The 19,788-nt window shown below is 60.8% G+C and overlaps 1 protein-coding gene across 4 annotated transcripts in view; it reads right to left on the minus strand.

The window, feature by feature from the left end:
- Window positions 1-427: 427 nt before the first annotated feature.
- The window catches only part of JADE2 (jade family PHD finger 2), a 79,366-nt gene continuing 60,005 nt past the window's right edge, over window positions 428-19,788 (minus strand). For 3 of the 4 annotated variants that reach the window (XM_068163454.1, XM_068163463.1, XM_068163481.1), the window contains 4 exons: window positions 18,600-19,061; window positions 13,251-13,368; window positions 7,190-7,318; window positions 428-4,941 (listed from right to left, as the gene is read on the minus strand). In XM_068163454.1, coding sequence (XP_068019555.1) covers window positions 4,076-4,941; window positions 7,190-7,318; window positions 13,251-13,368; window positions 18,600-19,061 — 1,575 coding nt within the window. In that variant the 3' untranslated portion in view covers window positions 428-4,075. The remainder of the gene's footprint in view (window positions 4,942-7,189; window positions 7,319-13,250; window positions 13,369-18,599; window positions 19,062-19,788) is intronic. The other variant, XM_068163472.1, reaches the window with a different exon arrangement.

Raw genomic sequence — 19,788 nt, forward strand, 5'->3', positions numbered from 1 at the left:
GCCAGCATGCTGGTGACTTTCTTGCCCACCTGGGCACTGCTGGCTCATTTTCAGCTGGCTGTTGACCAGCTCCCCTTTCCCCAGCCTTCCTGTAGGTCCCCTTCAGACAGTGAAATGCAGCACTGAGGTCTCCCTGGAGCCTTCTCTTCTCCAGGCTGAACAACTCCAATTCCTTCAGCCCGTCCCCAGAGCATAGGCGCTCCAGCCCTTTGATCATCTCGGTGGCCTCCTCTGGTCCCTCTCCATCGGGTCCCTTGTGCTGGGGGGTCCCATAGCTCTGCACAGCACTGCAGTTGAGGTCTTAGCAGAGCAGAGGGGCAGGATCCCTTCTCTCACTGCTGGCCATGCTGCTCTGGCTGCAGCCCAGGCTGCCCTCGGGCTGCCAGGGCGCTTGGTGTGCCCTCACCCATCAACACCAACAGCGGGACACAGAAACACTGCTTTATTGACTGCATTTGCAACACATTGAGGAATGCAAAGGGGCCTTTGTTTCATCAGCAATGGGCCATGGTCCCAATGTGTGTTACAGCATCCACTGTATCTGAACAGGATGGAGAGAATGGCAGACAGAGCTATTCCAAGGCAACACAAAGAGCATGCATAATACAGTCTCACACAGAACGAGGTTGGTAACATTATATTGCTTTAAGGATTAACTAACATGGAAAATGTACAAAAAGGAGAAATAGGTTTTTGCATTAATGAAAAATACATTTTTTTTCTCTACAAAGGAATTTCTAATACAAGAAAATAAATATTGCAACATAAGCCAAAAATAATTTAAAATTGCTCTTTTCAATATATTTTTCAATATTTCTCTTTTCTATTAACAAATGGCACATCACGTTCTTTGAGACGGGCAGGGGGCTTCTCCCCCTGCGACATTCATATCGTTTCCTGTAACTGATGTGAAGTGGGTTTGTTTGGATGCAGAATGGAGCAAACCGGGGGGAGGGGGGCGGAATCTCCGTGAAGAACAACCAACCCTCACGCCCTGCCCCGCGGCGGCAGCCGCTCCTGCCTGCGTCCTGCCTCCCCTCCGCGCCCCGCGGCGGGGTGAGGGCTGCGGGGCAGCGGGCAGCCGGACTCCCAGCAGCAGGAGCAAGGGGCAGAAAAGGCTGTGGGCAGTGGGGGTGGTGCTGGGGCTGTCCTGGGGATCTCCTGCAGCTGTGGGCGCTGAGCTCCACCAGCAGGGCAGGATGCTCTTCGCGTCCTCACCTGCACATCAACAGCTGCTGCTTCCCCAAGGAAACAGCTCCCCGTACAGTGCAAATGTCAGTTCCTGCCGTTCAGACATCGTAAAAGACAACATTTCCCTACCAAAATAAACCTTTTATTTATCCTTTTCTTTCTATTCATTTCAAAATACATTTACAGCAACATCAAAAATATTCTCCTCGTACATTTTTCTCTCCTGACCCCGCGGGGGCAGCGGGCAGGGGACGCGCTGGGGTGCCCAGGGCCACGCTGCTGGGCGCAGCCCTGCCAGGTCCCTCAGCCCCTTCCCAGCTCTCTGTTCCCCCCAGCCCGTTCCTCTCCGCGGCTCTGACGTGCTGCCCACCTGGAGCTTTCCCCCCTGAAACCACCTGCTGATGGCAAAGCAGGGGCCGTGGGGGCGCTGGGGGGCAGCGGCCGCCTGGTGCCGGCAGCGCTGGGTTGGTTGTTCTTGCAGGGGTCCCCTCCGTGCGTTCCTGTGCGGAGCAGACAGGGAGTGCGGAAGCCGATGGGAGGAGCTGTGGACAGCGAGGTTTGTGGATTGCTTTTTTTGCTCTTTTTTTTATCCATAATTGAGTGAAGCACACGGAAGCAAGATTCATTAAAAGGCAGCATATTGATTATTGTTATGACTCTTATACTAGGATACTGTAGCTAAAGCTAGCAAGCCTGGTAAGATAAACTAAGTCCTATTTACTGTATTTAACATTATCTGAACATACTGAGCCTTAATTCATGAGCAGATTTGCATTTCAACCTCCAGGGATGACACTAATTTGTAACAAAAGTGGTTCCTGGTTTGATGATTTTGGTTTTTGTTGGCCTTTTTTTTTTTCTCTTGAATGGTTATTTATTTTCTTGCTAATACCATTTTTCCCCTCAGAGGAAGGCTCCTCCCCAGGCACGGTGTCAGCTGGGCTAGTGCGGGGCCGAGGCAGGGCCGGGCGCAGGCATCCTGCCCGGAGCCCGCCGCAGCCCAGGGCGAGCCAGGTTGTCATCGCTTATCTCTGCTGCAGTTTGATCAATCGCAAGGACTTTGGAAGGCTGATCAAAGATGATCGACTTTGGAACGCCAGCTGCAGGGGGTCTCAGAGTTTCAACAGGAAGCTCACAGTGGGATGAGCACAAAGCACTGGAAATCAAAACGGCAGGGCGCGGGCCGGGAGCAGCAGCATCCCTCGGAGCAAGCCTGGAACCTAACGCCGCAGCAGCGTGTCATGAGCGTGCCCTCAGCCCCCGCGGGCCCAAGAGCCTCCAGCTCTCGGTGTTCTGTGACTGGTTTCGTTTTCGTGGTGAGAGTTTCGGTGTCTGGCTGCGCTGCCTGACTGTCAGAATATTCTTTGGCATCCGCAAGAGTTCTCTGCCGGCTTGGTCTGACAACTGCAGGGTTTGTTTCTGGCTAGTGACTGGGTCGGACCGGTTGCAGCAGTGTCCCGGCGGGGTCGGTGTGGTCTGTGCTGTGGGTCTGGTGGGTGTTTGGTTTTAGGTCTTTCTTTTTTTTTAACTTTTTTTTTACTGACTATTTTTAAAAAACAACAACAGCAAAAGTTTCTCAGTGAATTCCTTTTTTTTTATCTTTTTTTTTGTAGTTTTTTCACGTGTGTGATTTTGTTTGTTCCCTGAGCTCACACTGGGGTCACGCCAATGAAACACGAAGCACGACTGAAAACTGTGACCTCTGAAGCCAAAGCCGCAGTCACGGTGCAGTTAAGTGCAAACAGGGGAATCCGCCTGGCTCGCAGGGACCGTGGGCTCCTCCACGACATTTAAGGCTTACTGGGGACGTTTTATGCATTAAATTATTGTCAGGACCTCAGCTCCTGTGAATCGCCCTCCCAGGAGGCAGCAGCTCGCCACCAGGACCAGAGGAACTCAGACGAAAAGCCAAACCCAGCGAGCGATGGGGAGGAACGGATTCACCACTGCCACGGGAGCCGTCGGTAGGAGAAGGGAATGGTGAAGGTGAAGCATCTCCGCCGCCCCCCGGTGACAGCAGGCTCGGCCCAGGGGCCAAACCCGTCCTTGTGCAAAGGGGACGCCGAAGGTGCCGGCACGGCCTGGCAGCCAGCGGGGAGAAGCGCGGGCAAGGAAATCGCCGCTCCACCTCCTGGTCGAAGCAGCTCCCTCCCCCCCGCCCTGCCCCGGGTGTTTCTCAAGGATGTGTTTCTCCTGCAGCCTGCCTCTCATCTCCACTTCCCAGCTTGCTGCCGCCTGATCAATTCACCTGAGTTAATCACCATGCTGCTTCTCACCGCTTCAACCACCCTGGGGCAGGGATGGGCCCCTGGAGGGATCTCAGCCCGATGGGAAATGAAGGGGCAGTAACCACCAAGGGGTGCTCTCCTCTAAACCCAGGAAGGTAGCATTGCTCTCCTCCACCCCACGAGCTGTTTGTGCTTTAGTCATTATTTATTCGAGCATCACTTCTCTTCCTTCCTCCTGCAGACGCACACCAGTGGGAGAGGCCCTTCCCGCAGCTACCCAACCCTCCGCTGGCTCCCTGCTCCGGGGCTCCAACCAGGCCGGGCAGGGCTCTGCACCTCGTTAAATAATGCCCATTAATTAACCTGCCAGCCCTGCAGAAAGCAAGGGGGACCAGCACCCTCCAGCCTCTCAGCACCCTCAGCATGGGTCCTGCCAGGGAGTGGGGTCTGGCCGGGAGCCAGGCAGGGAGCGCGGCCGGCAGGGTCCTCGATGGCGGCGAAGCTGAAGCTGCATCTCAGGTGTGTAGGGAAGAGAGAGACACCAGTGCCAAGGTCCCAGCTATGTACACGTTAAAAACCCCTCGGCCACGGCACCGGGCGAGCACCGGGCATGGCAGTTGTGACCGGGCCGGGGCCTCCCCGTGGCACGGCAGGAGTTAGGAGGCCAGGATGCTCATCCTGACGATGTCCTCGCCGGCCGCCTCCCGCGCCGCCCGCTGTGCCCGCTGCGCCCGGCGCCCGCGGGGCTCGCCATCCGAGTCGGTCATCTCGGCGTCGGAGCAGTACCCGTCCGTGGGTGCCAGGTCCGTGGCCGCCAGGTCCGTGTGCGCCAGGTCCGTGTGCGCCAGGCGCAGCGCGGCGCCCCCCGCCTTGCCAGCCGGCGGCCTCCGAGCCCCCCGCGCCTCCTTGGGCGGCCTGAAGCGCAGGGCGGCCTTGGGGCTCCCGGCGGACTCAGGCACTTGGGCGGCGCTGGGCTCCGGCTCCTGGGCGCTGCAGCCCCTCGGCCCGGCCGGGGGCTGGGGCTCGCCGCCCTTTGGGGCCGTGCCCTTCTTGGCTGCCTTCTTGGCCTCGCCCGGCCCTCTGCGGTCCCCGGGAAGCTTCCCTGCCCCCTTCTCTGACCTGCTGGGCACGGAGCCCGGGGTGAGCGCGGACTGGGTGGCGTCATCCGACCAGTCGCTGCCGTCGTTAGTCCAGGGCTCCGAGCTCTCCTGCTGGCTGCCCCCCACGCTGGGGTCGCCGCTCCTGGGCAGCTTTTTCTTACTGTTCGTTCTCGTTTTGCTTTTCACCTTCCTTGTGGCCTCGCTCTGCTTGAACGGGGGCCTGAGGGAGTGGTCCATCATGAAGCTGAGCAAGGTCTCCTCATCCTGCAGGAGCTCCTCGGAGAGGCCGGGGGTGCTGTCCTCGTGGTGGGCGTTGTTGAGGGACCACTCGCTCATGGCCATGTTCTCGGCAGTGATCTGCACCGACTGCGCCAGCCAGCTGTTGAAGAAGGTCCCATCGATGGGGAAGGAGGTTGACAGGCCTGAAACACAGGGACAGGTTGCCTCAGAAGCCAGGAACAGCCAGGCTGCCCTTGGACACCACCACCTGCACCCCAAACACGCCTAAAGGTCAGCCACGGAATGCACCACATCAGGACAGAGGAGAGGCCTCCCTCCAGCACTGATGCTGAAGCTGGGGCTCACTGAGGCCACAGCACCACCAGTGCTGTCCCACGTCCGACACGCCGTGCCCCTCCCCGAGTCTACCCAGGGCATCGTCCTGCCGCGAGGGGGCCAAGCCCCAGCCCGCCCCAGCGTGGGTGGAAGAGACACCTCTGGACCAAGGGCAGGGGAAACCTAAAGCTGTGGTGACTGCCACCAGAGCAGGAGCTGTGCCCGGGGGAGGGCTGCCAGGCTCCCCGGGGAGCAGCTGCTGCCCGGCTGCATGCTGACTAAAGCCCCGGACAGCGGCAGCCTGGGGTGCAGCAGGGGCATGGGATTGTGCTAAGCCTGTGTCTAAAGGCAGGGAGGGTAGGAGGCAGGTCTGAGAACATCTCTGAATGCTCCAGTGGTGTGGAAACAGCAGCAGAGGAGCAGAGCTGAGTCTGGGATGGAGAAAAACCTGAGGCTGCTGAGCTCTGAGAGGGAGGAGAGAGGTGGCTGGGGCTCAGCAGCAGCTGGACAGGCACAGAGCTGCCTCAGCACAGCTTCCATCCCCCAACAGGGGGTCACCAGCAGAGCTGGGGTTATGGAAGGAGGAACAGCTGTGCCTGAGCTTTGATTTCAGCCTAGAGCTTTCCTTTGGAAGTCCAGCAACAGAGCAGTGGCACTGGCAGGGTGACTCAGGGTGGCAATGCCTGCAGAGCTCAGGCACAGCTCTGCACCACCTTTCCCTGTCAGCAGCCATCTGGGCCAGGACCCTGCACTCCATCATGCCCGAGCAGCCACCCAAGAGGGACAACAGGACACCCTGCACAGTGCCAGGGCTGCTCAAGGGCAGTACCAGGGAGGTTGGATGCCCCCTCTGAGCTGATACTGTCAAGGTGGCAGTCCTGCCCCTCCTGGCAGGTCACCTCGGTACCAGGGAGGGGAAGCAGCAGCAGGGACAAGCTTAGGGCATTGTGTGGTGCCCAGGAGCCCAACAGCCCAAGGGTTTGCCAGTGAGGGTGCTGCCAAGGCTGCCTTTCCCCAGCCCTTCTCTGCTGCCTGCAGCCCCAAGTGATGATGCTTCAAGCCCTTAACCAAACCCTGGAGGTTGCCAGACCCTGCTGCAGTTCTGCCTTGGCTGTTGGCTGTCCCTGGCTCAGGGCAGTGCAGCTTCTCTCAGGGGGGCTCCCAGCCCTCCATTATTTGTCAGAAAGTCCAACACTGCTGTCTTCAGAGACAGGATGAGCTCAAGAGCCCCATTTCCAAAGGGGCTGCCCCCTGCAACCCAGCACCTCTGAGCTGGACAGAAAACAGCAGTAGGCAAAGCAGAGCAAGGTCCCTAGGGTGGCCCAGACCCCCAGAGAAACTCTCTGTACCCCCAATAGGGTTTTAGGGAGCCCCCAGAACGCCTGGGAGCCTAGAGAACCAGCCCACCCTGAGCAGCCACAAACCCATCCCCTCCTGCCCCCCATGCTAGCAGAGGTGACAGTGCCAGAGGACATCAGACAGAGACCCAGTTCCATGTGAGAAACAGTCACAGTTGTCACAGATCTGCCCCCAAAGGCCTTCTCTGTTCCATTTGTTTACTCCTGCCCCCAAGCCAAGCCGTGTGAGGCTGCAGCCAGAGGTGGGTGAAGCATCCTCAGAGCCAGCCTGCATCTCCATGCCCCTTCAGCTGGCTCAGGACACCTTGTGTCAGCATCCCGGCTGCCCCTGGGCCACCAGCACAAGCAGCAGGTGCCCAGGCAGCAGTCCCCAGGCAAAGCCCCAGCCGTGAGCTGCGACCCCTCCGGTGCTCAGCACGGGAGGCGCTGGGCTCAGCCCCGCTGCGGGGTGGGTAAGTCTGATTTTATCCCTGGGAAGGGAATTGCTGCTGCAGCAGCACACCATGGTCAGTGGCACAGCCTCTGCCAACCCCAGTGCAAGCCCTGGGGCTGGGGGGTTCTACACCCCTGCCCCACTGCTGACCATGTCTCTCCCGTGGGACCTCGGTAATCCAGGAGGAGATGGAAGCGGTCCCCATGGTCCTGGGCATAACTCCACCCTGCACATGCAGGAGGGGTCAGGAGTTGGGCTCTTAACCCTGCTCCCCCAGCAGGGCCCTCCAGGGGCACAGCTCTGGGCCCATAAAATCAGACTTACCCAGCTGTCCCAACACAGTTTCGTTGACTGATTTCCTTTTCTCTTTCTTCTCAGGACTATTTTTTCTACCATCTCTTCCTTTCCTTCTTGGGTCACTTTTCTTACCCTTTGTCTTCTTCCCAGTTTGCTCTGGCATTTTTCAGAAAGAAAGGAAAACTCCATGTGAGACAGGCACCAGGGATGCTGCAGGGAGCACAGCCCCTGGGGCTCACCCTCACCACACCTGCACACAGCTCCACGCCACGGGAAGGACAGCAGCCACTCTTGGCCAGCTGTAGCTTAAGGGCCACACACCAAGAACATCTGCATCCTGCAGCTCATATAGAGGAGAGGTTTGAGCCTTGAACATGAACTTTATGTGGTCACAGGAGCAATCCCACTGAAGACAAGGGACTCACTGAAGACCCTACAGCCACCACTGTGCCCTCCTGACCAGGGCTTCGGAGTGAGGACCTGCAGGAGCAGCAGCAGGAGCAACCCCAAAGCCTGCTCAGACACTTGGCAGGAGACACTGGGCCCTCCCACACCAGTGGTGTGTCTCCCATCACTGGGCAGAAGATCTGCTGGAGAGCTGCAGTCTGAGAGCAATGGTACCAGCAGTGCTTGAGGGCAGCCCCTGATCTGCTGTGACCTTGGCAGGAGCTCACACTCACACCGGGAGCCCCCAGCTACGCGACTGAAGCAGTGCATCCCGCAGGAGCAGAGCTGCCCAGCCCTGCTGTGGAGCCAGGGACAGAGCTCCCAGCTGAGCAGACACCCAGCTGCAGACCAGCACTGCCACACTGCCTCTGAACTGCCGCTCCTGGGTGAACAGGACAGACAGACCAGGAAAGCACAACCTGTGTTGCCAAGCCAAACAGCCCTGCAGCTCTGCTCACTCCCCTGGGTCCTCTCCCACGGAAGCCCTTGCTGAAGCTTCTGTTAGTTTTCAGAGGAAGGTTTAGACAGGAAGGGTAAGAAAGGCTGAGAGGGTTGGGGTGGCTCAGCCTGGAGAAGAGAAGGCTGCAGGGAGACCTTCTGGTGGCCTTGCACTGCTTCAAGGCATCAGAAAGCAAGCTGGGGACAGACTTCTGAGCAGGCCCTGTCGTGCCAGGACGAGGGGGTGGCTCAGGTTAAGAGAGGGAGATTCAGGCTGGAGAGAAGAAGGAAGACCTTTCTTCTGCTGAGGGTGCTGAGTCCCTGGCCCAGGGACATCAGTCTGCTGTGCTGGCCAGCAGCAGAGCTGCACAGAGCCTCAGAGCTGGACAGGGCCAAGGGAACAAGCCCTGCTCCCCCCTTGCAGGGGCAGTGGAACTGTGCTGGGCGAGCCGGGGCTGCACCTGCCTGAGCCTGGCTTAACAGAGGATTTACAGTGCTGGGGCTGCCAGGCCAGGAAGCCCTCCTGAGCAAAGGACTCACTGCAGGCTAGCAAAGCAAGAGCAAAGCTGCTGTTTGCTGTGATGCTGCCGGCCCAGAGGAGGGAGGCAGCCACATCTCTCACTGCACTTACCCAGCAAAAACCTCCATCTCTCCTTGGACAGCACAAGGAGGCTGGAGAGGGAAACCTGAGCAGGGCTTCTCGAGAGGAACCTCTCAAAGCAGTGCCCACATTCCAGAACCACAGTGGTTACCTTCCCCCCAGGCAAGGAACACACAGGGCAGGGAAGGGTTGCTTTGACAGGGGCAGGTCTCACTGATTTCACTGAACAGCTCCTGCCTCAGTGATCAGTCAGTGGGGAACAGAACCCCCCCAGCTCTGAGCTCCCTGTGGGAGCCCTTCCAAAACCACCTTTGTGCCAAAACCATCCTTAGAATAACCCCAACAGATCTGGGTGGATGAGTACTGCAGCAGCAGCTGAAACCCAGCCTCACCCAGGCCAAACACTGGAGACTTCTTCTCTCTCCAGGAACCCTCAGGCACACAGGGCTGGGCAGAGGGGATGTGGCAGGAGCCATTCCCCCCAGTACAGCCAGGGAGCACCTCATAGCCATGGATGATCCAGCCAAGAGCTAGCCACAGACCTGCTCCCACCACCTGCTGAGTGCCTTTAACTCTGCAGGCTGGCAGGGAGGAGGCCTAGCCAAGGTGTGGGTGCTGGGAGCACTTGGTAGGACCTGGAGGTCAGGGTGGGTTGTGCCCTGCACTGCAGAGGAGGCACACAGCCATGCCTGCTCTTGCCTGCATGCTGACTGTCACACCCAGCCAGCCTCTCTTCCCACACTGGGGACTGCAGCTTATGGCCTGATGCTGAGTCCTGGCAAGGGAGCTTCTCCCAAGCTCAGGAGGACTTACACACCAGTGCTGAAAGGCTCTCAGGTCCCCAGTGCCCCTCTGGCATGGGAAGGACTGGTGCCCAAACCAACCCAGCAGTATGGACTCAAGGCAGCCAGGTCCCAGAGGCAGCAGCCCTGCTCAGGCTCAACCGAAATGCCCATCCCAGGAGAGAGGAGCCCTCAGCTTGGCCACTTCAGAGCAGGCAATCAACAACCCAACCACCTGCAGCAGGAGCACCAAGCTGTTCCACAGCCTGGCAGGTGAGCAGCCAGGCCCCAGCCCCCCATCCTGCACCACAGTGGGCACACACTGGAGGCACTCTGGGGAATGCAGGTCCCCAGGGGCCTTTCCAGCTGCCCTGTGTCCCAGCTGTGAGCCCAAAGAGCCCTCCTGGAGAAGCCCAGGGCCTGCCTCCTGCAGACCGAGTTCCCCCACCTGAACCGAGAGCACCACGAGGTCCCTGCACCCCCCAGCCCCCCAGCAGCCCACCTGGCATCTGCCTTCAGCATCTGAGTGTGTGGCTCCCGGCCCTGCCCACCCCTCCTTCCCAAGCTGGACCTCCCACCTCGCTGTCCCAGCCCGCAGCGCTGCGGGAGCACCACCGGGCACGGACTGGGACCCTGGCTGCCAGGGAATGCTCCTGGGGTGTGCAGTGTGGGCTCTGCCTGCCAGGGACAGCCAGGGGCAGCCCTGCAGCTCCAGCAAGGCTGCACACAGCCACAGTGCCACTGTGCCTGCAGCACCCACGGCTCCTGCAGCACCCACAGCTCCCACAGCTCCCTGCAGCTCCCACGGCTCCCTGCAGCACCACAGCACCCACAGCTCCCTGCAGCTCCCACAGCTCCCTGCAGCACCCACAGCTCCCTGCAGCTCCCACAGCTCCCTGCAGCACCCACAGCTCCCTGCAGCTCCCACAGCTCCCTGCAGCACCCACAGCTCCCTGCAGCACCCACAGCTCCCTGCAGCACCCATGGCTCCCACAGCTCCCTGCAGCACCCACAGCTCCCTGCAGCACCCACAGCTCCCTGCAGCTCCCACAGCTCCCTGCAGCACCCACAGCTCCCTGCAGCTCCCACAGCTCCCTGCAGCACCCACAGCTCCCTGCAGCACCCACAGCTCCCTGCAGCACCCATGGCTCCCACAGCTCCCTGCAGCACCCACAGCTCCCTGCAGCACCCACGGCTCCTGCAGCACCCACAGCTCCCACAGCTCCCTGCAGCTCCCACAGCTCCCTGCAGCACCCATGGCTCCCACAGCTCCCTGCAGCACCCACAGCTCCCTGCAGCACCCACAGCTCCCTGCAGCTCCCACAGCTCCCTGCAGCACCCACAGCTCCCTGCAGCTCCCACAGCTCCCTGCAGCACCCACAGCTCCCTGCAGCTCCCACAGCACCCACAGCTCCCTGCAGCACCCACAGCTCCCTGCAGCTCCCACAGCACCCACAGCTCCCTGCAGCACCCACAGCTCCCTGCAGCACCCACAGCACCCACAGCTCCCTGCAGCACCCACAGCTCCCTGCAGCACCCACAGCACCCACAGCTCCCTGCAGCACCCACAGCTCCCTGCAGCTCCCACAGCACCCTGCAGCTCCCACAGCTCCCTGCAGCACCCATGGCTCCCACAGCTCCCTGCAGCACCCACAGCTCCCTGCAGCACCACAGCACCCACAGCTCCCTGCAGCTCCCACAGCTCCCTGCAGCACCCACAGCTCCCTGCAGCTCCCACAGCTCCCTGCAGCACCCACAGCTCCCTGCAGCACCCATGGCTCCCACAGCTCCCTGCAGCACCCACAGCTCCCTGCAGCACCACAGCACCCACAGCTCCCTGCAGCTCCCACAGCTCCCTGCAGCACCCACAGCTCCCTGCAGCTCCCACAGCTCCCTGCAGCACCCACAGCTCCCACAGCACCCACAGCTCCCTGCAGCACCCACAGCTCCCTGCAGCACCCACAGCTCCCACAGCACCCACAGCTCCCTGCAGCACCCACAGCTCCCTGCAGCACCCACAGCACCCACAGCTCCCTGCAGCTCCCACAGCTCCCTGCAGCTCCCACAGCTCCCTGCAGCACCCACAGCTCCCTGCAGCTCCCACAGCTCCCCGCAGCACCCACAGCTCCCTGCAGCACCCACAGCTCCCACAGCACCCACAGCTCCCTGCAGCACCCACAGCTCCCTGCAGCACCCACAGCACCCACAGCTCCCTGCAGCACCCACAGCTCCCTGCAGCTCCCACAGCTCCCTGCAGCACCCACAGCTCCCTGCAGCACCCACAGCTCCCTGCAGCTCCCACAGCACCCACAGCACCCACAGCTCCCTGCAGCTCCCACAGCTCCCTGCAGCTCCCACAGCTCCCTGCAGCACCCACAGCTCCCTGCAGCACCCACAGCTCCCTGCAGCTCCCACAGCACCCACAGCTCCCTGCAGCACCCACAGCTCCCTGCAGCTCCCACAGCACCCACAGCTCCCTGCAGCACCCACAGCTCCCTGCAGCACCCACAGCTCCCTGCAGCTCCCACAGCACCCACAGCTCCCTGCAGCACCCACGGCTCCTGCAGCACCCACAGCTCCCACAGCTCCCTGCAGCTCCCACAGCTCCCTGCAGCACCCACAGCACCCACAGCTCCCTGCAGCACCCACAGCACCCACAGCTCCCTGCAGCACCCACAGCTCCCTGCAGCACCCACAGCTCCCTGCAGCTCCCACAGCTCCCTGCAGCACCCACAGCTCCCTGCAGCACCCACAGCACCCACAGCTCCCTGCAGCACCCACAGCACCCACAGCTCCCACAGCTCCCTGCAGCACCCACAGCTCCCTGCAGCACCCACAGCTCCCACAGCTCCCTGCAGCTCCCACAGCTCCCTGCAGCACACCCTTGGCTCCTGCCCACTCCTGCCCCACACTGCTGCCTGGCTCTGGCCCTCAGGAGGAATTTGCAGAGGCTCCAAGTCACAAGGGTCTGCACACACCCAGTGCTCAGCCTCCAAAGCCTCAGAGGAAACGTTTGTCAGGCAGGGAAGGCTCAGCCCAGACAGCTCCTGAAGAAAGCCCAACCATGTGATGGCCTCAGAGGCAGCTCCAAAGCCACAGGAGCAGGAGGCTGCCAGAGCACCAGCTGCTGCTGGCAACACCCTGCTGCAGCCACGGGCCTTGGGCTGCCCTGCCACTGAAGGGAGGGGAGGAGGCAGCAGGAGCTGTGGGCCCCAGCACTGCTTGTGCAAAGGGAGAGCAAAAGAGGCCAGAAAGAGCCCAGCTTCATTCCTGTTCCATAACAACATCTTCCAGAGCTCTGCATGCTGCAGTGTGAGCCTCCCACCAAGACCTGTGTGCAGCAGAGAGCTGCAGATGAACAGAGCTCAAGGAGCTGCACCCCAGGAGCAAGAGCAGCTCAGCCCTTAGTTCTGGACAGAGCCAAAGGCATCTGCAGTGAGTCCAGAGGGAGGACTTCTGACCTGTGCCAGGGAGCCAGCTGCTGTGTGTCAGCTCCAAGGTCAGCAGCCCCATGCCCAGGATCTGCCAAGCACCCAAACACTGCCTTGGCATCACCACCTAACCGAATTAGGTCCTTCTGACCAGCTCCTGGGCAGGGGTATGACCAAAGAGGAGCTCTGTGGCTCTGGTCACCCTGGGTATGGCCTCACTGAGTGCTTCTGAGGGGCAGTGGAGATGGGCAAAGAGCCAGCAGCTGAGCTGTGCCTGAAGAGCACCACGGGGAGGGAGGGGGCAGCTCAGCTTTCACTGGGCTTGGGCACAAGGCAGAGGCCAGCAGGGACAGCACTGGTGAGAAGGGGCTCTGGAGAGCAGCACTGACCTGGGTAAAGATCCTTCTCAATCAGCTTCATCTGGAGATGGAAGATCTGCTCCTGCAGCTTGCAGATGGTGTGCTTCATCTTCTCCCTCCTGGTCACCATGTAGCAGAGGTTTCTGACCTGCACAGACACACAGCCAGCCTCAGCCTTAGGCAGGGTCAGCACAGGGCCCCTCAAGCTGTGCTGCCCCCCTCCCCAGGACATGGTGGTCTTCATCTCACCATCATCCATAACTTCCAGCAGGGGTCTTGGCATGGGCAGGGCCAGGCCCTGAACACAAAGAGCAAAGCCCAGGACAGAAGCCCTCCCCTGAGCTGGGGCAGCAGCAGCTCGAGCCTGCTGCCCACAGAGGCTGCTGAACACCCCAGGTGCCAGAGCCATGGTGTGATACCTGCTGGCACCTGCCCCCTGGGGAGTGCCAGTGCCATGCTCTCTGCCAGCCCCAGGCCAGGCTGGCTGCAGAGCAGGGCTCTGTCACCATGGCTGCAGGGGCAGCACGCTGGGAGGAGACAGAGGGCTTGGCTGCCAAGCAGGAAATGCTGCTGGCAGCTAACAGGAGCTGCCAGGCCTGACTCAGCCTCCTGATGCTGGCACACAGCAGACTGCCTGCAGTGAGGCAAGGAGGAGGTGGCCTGAACACAGGCAAGGGGAGGGATGTGTGTGGGTAGGGCCACACTCCTGTGTCACCCTGGTACCTCTGACTGCTCCTCCTCCTCACCTGCAGAGGATGCAGGGGCACTGCCAGGCTTGGGGCACTGTCCCCATGAGGGGCAGAGACTTTGTGCTTCGCACAGGGACAAGCAGGACCTTGTCCCTGCCGCCTTTGGTTCACCCCCACAGGTTGTGAGGGCAGCAGGATGTCCATGGCCACCCCCTGCTGGCATCCATCTGCTCCAAGGATCATGGGGAAGCCCACAGCAGAGGCTGCTGCTTTTCCCTGCTGAATCCCTTGCTGCAGACAAGAAGCTGCAGCTGCATGCTGTGGATCTCTGCTGCATCCTTTGTTCTGGACCCAAGCAAACACCAAACTGCAATTTCTTCATGAGGGAAACAAGTGCCTCTGGCAGCCTGCCCCCAGCTGCTTGGTGGGAGCTCCAGGGTGTGCTGTTCCTGCAAGGAACATCACTTGGGCTCTGCTTGGGGGCTGCTGGTGTTCACACCCTGACACAGCAAGCACCAGCCCCTGCTGCTTCCCCAAGCCCAGCTGAGCTGCTGGGCCAGCCTGGCAGCCAGGATCTGTGCTGCAGCTCACTTCCAACAACCAGGCCTTGGAAAAGGGATTACAACACCAAGACCAGGCAGAGAGGGCTAAAAAAGGCCAACAAGCAAAGGGAGGGGATCCCAGGTTTAATTTGCTGGCTCTGTCAGGTGCAGAATCAGAACTGTTTGGGCTGGAAGAGACCTCTGAGGTCATCCAGTCCCACTGTCAGCCCAGCACTGCCAGGGCACCACTGAGCCATCTTCCTCAGCACCACATCTCCAGGGCTTTTCAGTCCCTCCAGGGATGGGGACTCCAACCCTGCCCTGGGCAGCCTGGCCCAGGCCTGGACAACCCTTCTGGGGAAGAGCTGGAAGAAGTTCCATGAAGAGATGACAGAGGTTGAGAGATGGTGAAGGGAAATGCTATCACCTGGCCATCACCTGCCCTGCTGCTTCTGCCTGCCCAGCTGGTGGATCCAGATCACAGCTCCACAGCCACTTCTGCCACACAATTGCTGCAAACTCCCAGACAGCAGCCTGGTGCCTGTGGACACCTCCTGACAGCCACCCCTCCAGCCTGCCCTTCTCCAAGCCCCATTTGATGTGATGCCTTCCTATTTGCAAGTGAAATGGGGTGGCTGTGAGTGGTGCTGACAGAGCAGACACCTGGGGTGTGCTGGCAGCAGTAGGATTTAACCCCCAGCACCCACCTGAGCACTGGACTCTGACCTGCACAGTGTTTGCTGTTCCCCCTCTTTGGAAGCAGAGCAAACAAATGGCTCTGCCAGGGCCCAGCACTGAAACCTGGCAGGGAGTTGCTATGCAGAGGCTGATGGGGAATGACCCCAGGAAGCCTGGAGGCAGCTCTGGGAATGAGGCCTCTGGTACCAGTGCCTCTGGAGCAGGCAGCTCCTGCAGCAAGGCCCTCAGCCCGGCTCCCCCAGCTGGGGAAGGCAGGCTGGGAACCAGAGGAGGCAGCAGGAGGCAGAGCAGCCCAGCTGAGGCAAGCAGAGGAGGAGGAAAAAGTGCACTGACCTTGTGGCCTCTGGATCTGGCAGCTGCAACCTGTTGCCTACAGCTTGATACTGCAGAGCCAGCAGCAGCAGGGGCCCAGACCAGCACAGAGGGAGGGCATCATGGTGCAGCAAGACAGACTGGCAGGGTCGTGGCAGGGATGCACACAGGGGTGAAGGCCAGCAAGGCCACAGAGGAGAGACCAGCAGCTTGAGATCCAAATGCTTTGACACAGAAGAAGGATCTCAGGCTTTGAGACCTCCATGGGGTAGTGCAGTGAGGAGCCAGGATGGGCTGGTGCAGAGCTGAAGCCCACCTGGGCAGGAGCAACCCTGCCACCTGCAGGGTCCTTCCCCCATGGGTTAAAGGATGATGCAGAACCACAGCAGTCTGGAGAGAGGGCTCAGGGCTATGCAGGGGCAGCATCACTGCAGGAGCAGCATCCCCCCCACCTTCACCTCAAGGCAGCAGCATGTGCCCTGCAGCACCCTCTGCCCCAGCTCAGGCCATCTCCCCCAGGCCAAGCAGTGCTGTTTCTCTGCTTCCCTCCCTCCTTGCCTGCTCCCAAACAACCCCTGGGCACTTCCCTGGCTTTGCACACTGGGTGGGTGGACAGGAGGGGGCCCAGGAAGGGGACAAGGGCTTATCCCTCTGGCAGAAGCAGGAGAGGGGGAGCAGACAGGGCTCAGGTCTTAAGCAGAAGAGGAGAGGGACCCTGGCCCCTGCATGCCAGGCTCAGCAGCTGTGCCCTGCTGTCCTCTGCCCCACACTGTGCCCATGCCCCACTCTCAGCAGTGGCACTACCACACCTGTCCTGTCCCTGGCCACTCTCTGCCATCTCATTCCAGGTGCTGTGCTGCTTCTCCTGTGCTTCTTCCCTTCACTGCTTCTTGCCTTCACTTCTCCTCCTCCTGCTCTCCAGCCTGCCTCTGCCTCATCCCTGCTCCTGCCTGCTCCTTCCCTCCCTGCAGCCATCACAGCCAAACCTGCAGGCAGGCAGTGAGCACAGCCAGGGGAGCTCAGGCAGCAGTCCTGGCACTGCTGCTCCTCAACACCTGCTGCCTCCAAAAGATTCCTGGAGGTGGCTGTCCCCTCCCCTGGGCAAGGATGCTCTGCACCATGGAAGCTGCAGGCACCTGCATCCTGCAGCTGCATCCTCCACCAGCAGCTCCCTGAGGAGCTGACCCACTTAGGGCTGCACGAGTGCTTGGTCCTGCTGCTCACTGCTGCCATTCACCTGCCCTTGATGCTTCATGCAAGTAACCAAGGAAGTGCTCCTGTGCCTTGCTGCTGGACATCACCTGAGGGGCAGCACTGAGACACCAAGGCTCAGCGGAGCAGCAGCATCTGCCTCCCAGCCCCGCTGCAGGGTGGCTCTCCTGCAGACATTTGCTCCCTTGGAGCTGAGCCATCACCAACTCCTTCCAGCAGCGGCAGTGTGCTGCAGCAATGACACACTGAGTATGGCTGTGCCTCTGGGTGATGCTCCAGGTGAGGGGACACCACTGTCAGGGACAACAAGCTGACCCAAGGGAGAACAAGGAGACAGGAGACAAGGAACTGCTGCAGAGAGAGCAGCAGAGGCTCCAGAGATGCTTGAGGGGCCTGGAGCAGCTCAAGGCTGAGAGCCCTGGGGCTGAGAGCCTGGAGAAGAGCAGCCCCAGGGGGGATCAGAGCAATGCTCAGCATGAGCTAAAGGCTGGGGGGCAAAAGCCTGGGGCCAGGCTGGGGCCAGGCTCTGCTCAGTGCTGCCCAGGGACAGGACAAGGGGCCATGGGCACAAACTGGACCCCAGGAGGTGCCACCTGAGCAGGAGGGGAAACTTGTTGGGTGTGATCCTGCTGAGCCCTGCAGCAGGCTGCCCAGAGAGGTTGTGGAGTCTCCTTCTCTGGAGAGCTTCCACCCCTCCCTGGGCATTGTGCTGCTGGGCAGGCTGCTGAGAATAGAATAGAATAGAATAGAATAGAATAGAATAGAATAGACCAGACCAGACCAGACCAGACCAGACCAGACCAGGTTGGAAGAGACCTTCAAGATCATGGTGCCCAACCTATCATCCAACACCACCCAAACAGCTAACCCATGGCACCAAGCACCCCATCAAGTCTCCTCCTGAACACCTCCAGGGATGGTGACTCCACCACCTCCCCAGGCAGCCCATTCCAATGGGCAATCTCTCTCTCTGTGCAGAACTTCCTCCTCACCTCCAGCCTAAACCTCCCCTGGCACAGCTTGAGACTGTGTCCTCTTGTTCTGGTGCTGGCTGCCTGGGAGAAGAGACCAACCTCTGCCTGGCTACAACCTCCCTTCAGGGAGTTGCAGAGAGCAAGAAGGTCTCCCCTGAGCCTCCTCTTCTCCAGGCTAAGCAACCCCAGCTCCCTCAGCCTCTCCTCACAGGGCTGTGCCCCAGACCCCTCCCCAGCTTTGTTGCCCTTCTCTGGACACCTTCCAGCATCTCAACATCTTGCTTAAACGGAGGGGCCCAGAACTGGACACAGGACTGGAGGTGTGGCCTGAGCAGTGCTGAGCACAGGGCAGGATGAGCTCCCTGCTCCTGCTGGCCACACTGTTCCTCATGCAGGCCAGGATGCCCTTGGCCCTCCGGCAGTCCAGAGTGGAGGTCTTCTTGCTGCCCCTCTCAGCTTGGCTGCATATTGAACACTCAATTATCTCCTGGTCACTGGCCCCTAAACACCCTCTGACCACCATATCCCCACCAGCCCTTCCCTGGTGGTGAAGAGGAGGTCAAGCATAGCCTTGCCCCTGGTAGGCTTGTGCAGCACCTGGGATAAGAAGCTGTCCTTCATGCACTCTAAGAACCTCCTAGGCTGCCTCCTCTCTGCTGTGTTGAGATCCCAGCAGATGTCAGGCAGGTTGAAGTCGCCCATGAGAGCAAGGTCTGGTGATCTTGAGACAGCCCTAAGCTGCCTATGGAATGCTTCATCAACATCTTCCTCCTGGCTGGGTGGTCTGTAACAGACTCCAACCAGGGTGTCTGCCCTGTGGGTGCCCTGCTGCAGCAGGGGCTGGACTGGGCGAGCCTCAGAGGTGCCTGTCCAGCCCTACAGGCAGCGGCACACTCAAAGCAGCCCTGGTGGAGCACCAGGGCACAGTACTGCAGGGGAAGCTGTACTCACCCTCTCCAGGTCTTGCCTGAGGTGCATGAAGAGCTTCAAGCGTCGGTAGAGGACGTCCTGCTCTTGCTGGGCCAGGTTGTCCACCTCATCTGTTTTTGGTGTCAGCAGCGGTTTGTTGGAGTTCGCTTTCCTCTTCAGCTTCCAGTACTGGTAGACAAAATCCACCAGGGATTCGCTCAGGTCAAGGCTCTCCGCCACCTCTGCGGGCTTGACGAGCTCATAGAAGTCCTCCTCCAGCTGCTGGAGCTTCTGCTTCCGCAGCGTGACCTTCTGCAGGTCGAGCTGGGCTTGGCCGGGCTCCGTCCGTGCCTCCTCGGGCAGCTTGGTGGCTCCGGCGCTGTGCTCGAGGCAGAAGGACTTGAACTTGACCTCGTCGTTGTCGGCCAGGATGGTCCTCATGTCGAGGCCGTGGTCGAAGGCGCAGGTGACGTGGAAGGCGGTGACGCAGGCGGGCATGGAGCACTGCGGGCACAGCGCGGGCCTCAGGGCACCCTGCGGCACGGCGGAGCCCCGCGGCCTGCCCCGCCCGGGACACCCCCGAGCGGCAGCGCCCCCCACCCCGAGGGGCTGGGCAGGCTCCTGAGCCGGCCAGGGCCGAGCGCAGCGGGGGCCAGCGGGGACCAGGTCCTCCACTCCCGGTGGCAAGCCCTGGATGCGGCCCTGCCTCAGCCGAGCCCCGAGCTGCACTGGCACAGCTCTGGGCAGGGGTGCTGCGCTGCAGCTCCTGCAGGCACCGAGCGCAAGCAGGGGATGAGCTCCTACCCCTGCTCACCCTGCTCCGGTACAGCCAAGTGCTCCTCACCGCAGCCTGCAGCTCCTCAGGGAAGAGCTGACAGCTTGCAAACCCCAGCTCCCTCTGCCCTGCTGCTGGTGCCTGCGTGGGACTCCCCAGCGCTCCCCACGCCGGCCCAGGGCACCCAGCACAGCGCTGGGCAGCGGGTGCCCGCCCCTGGCAGGGGATAAGCCTGCCACAGCCTCCCGACGGGGAGAGGCAGCAGCCTCCCTCTTGAGTGTTTCTGGTGCTAGGGGGACAGAGGGAGCCGATTGTGGCCTCCAGATTTGCTCAGTGCAGTCTGCCACAGCCTGGCTTTTAAAGCAGCCTGTGGCTTTGGGAATGAGCCCTGCTGCACAGAGGTGACCTGCTGGACTGCTCCTCATTCTCATGGCACATCTGGAGGCCTTTGCCAGC

This window comes from Melanerpes formicivorus, unplaced genomic scaffold (assembly GCF_026170545.1).
Source record: "Melanerpes formicivorus ecotype bairdi unplaced genomic scaffold, bMelFor1.0.p_v2 SCAF_2, whole genome shotgun sequence".
In the NCBI taxonomy this organism is placed as follows: domain Eukaryota; kingdom Metazoa; phylum Chordata; class Aves; order Piciformes; family Picidae; genus Melanerpes; species Melanerpes formicivorus.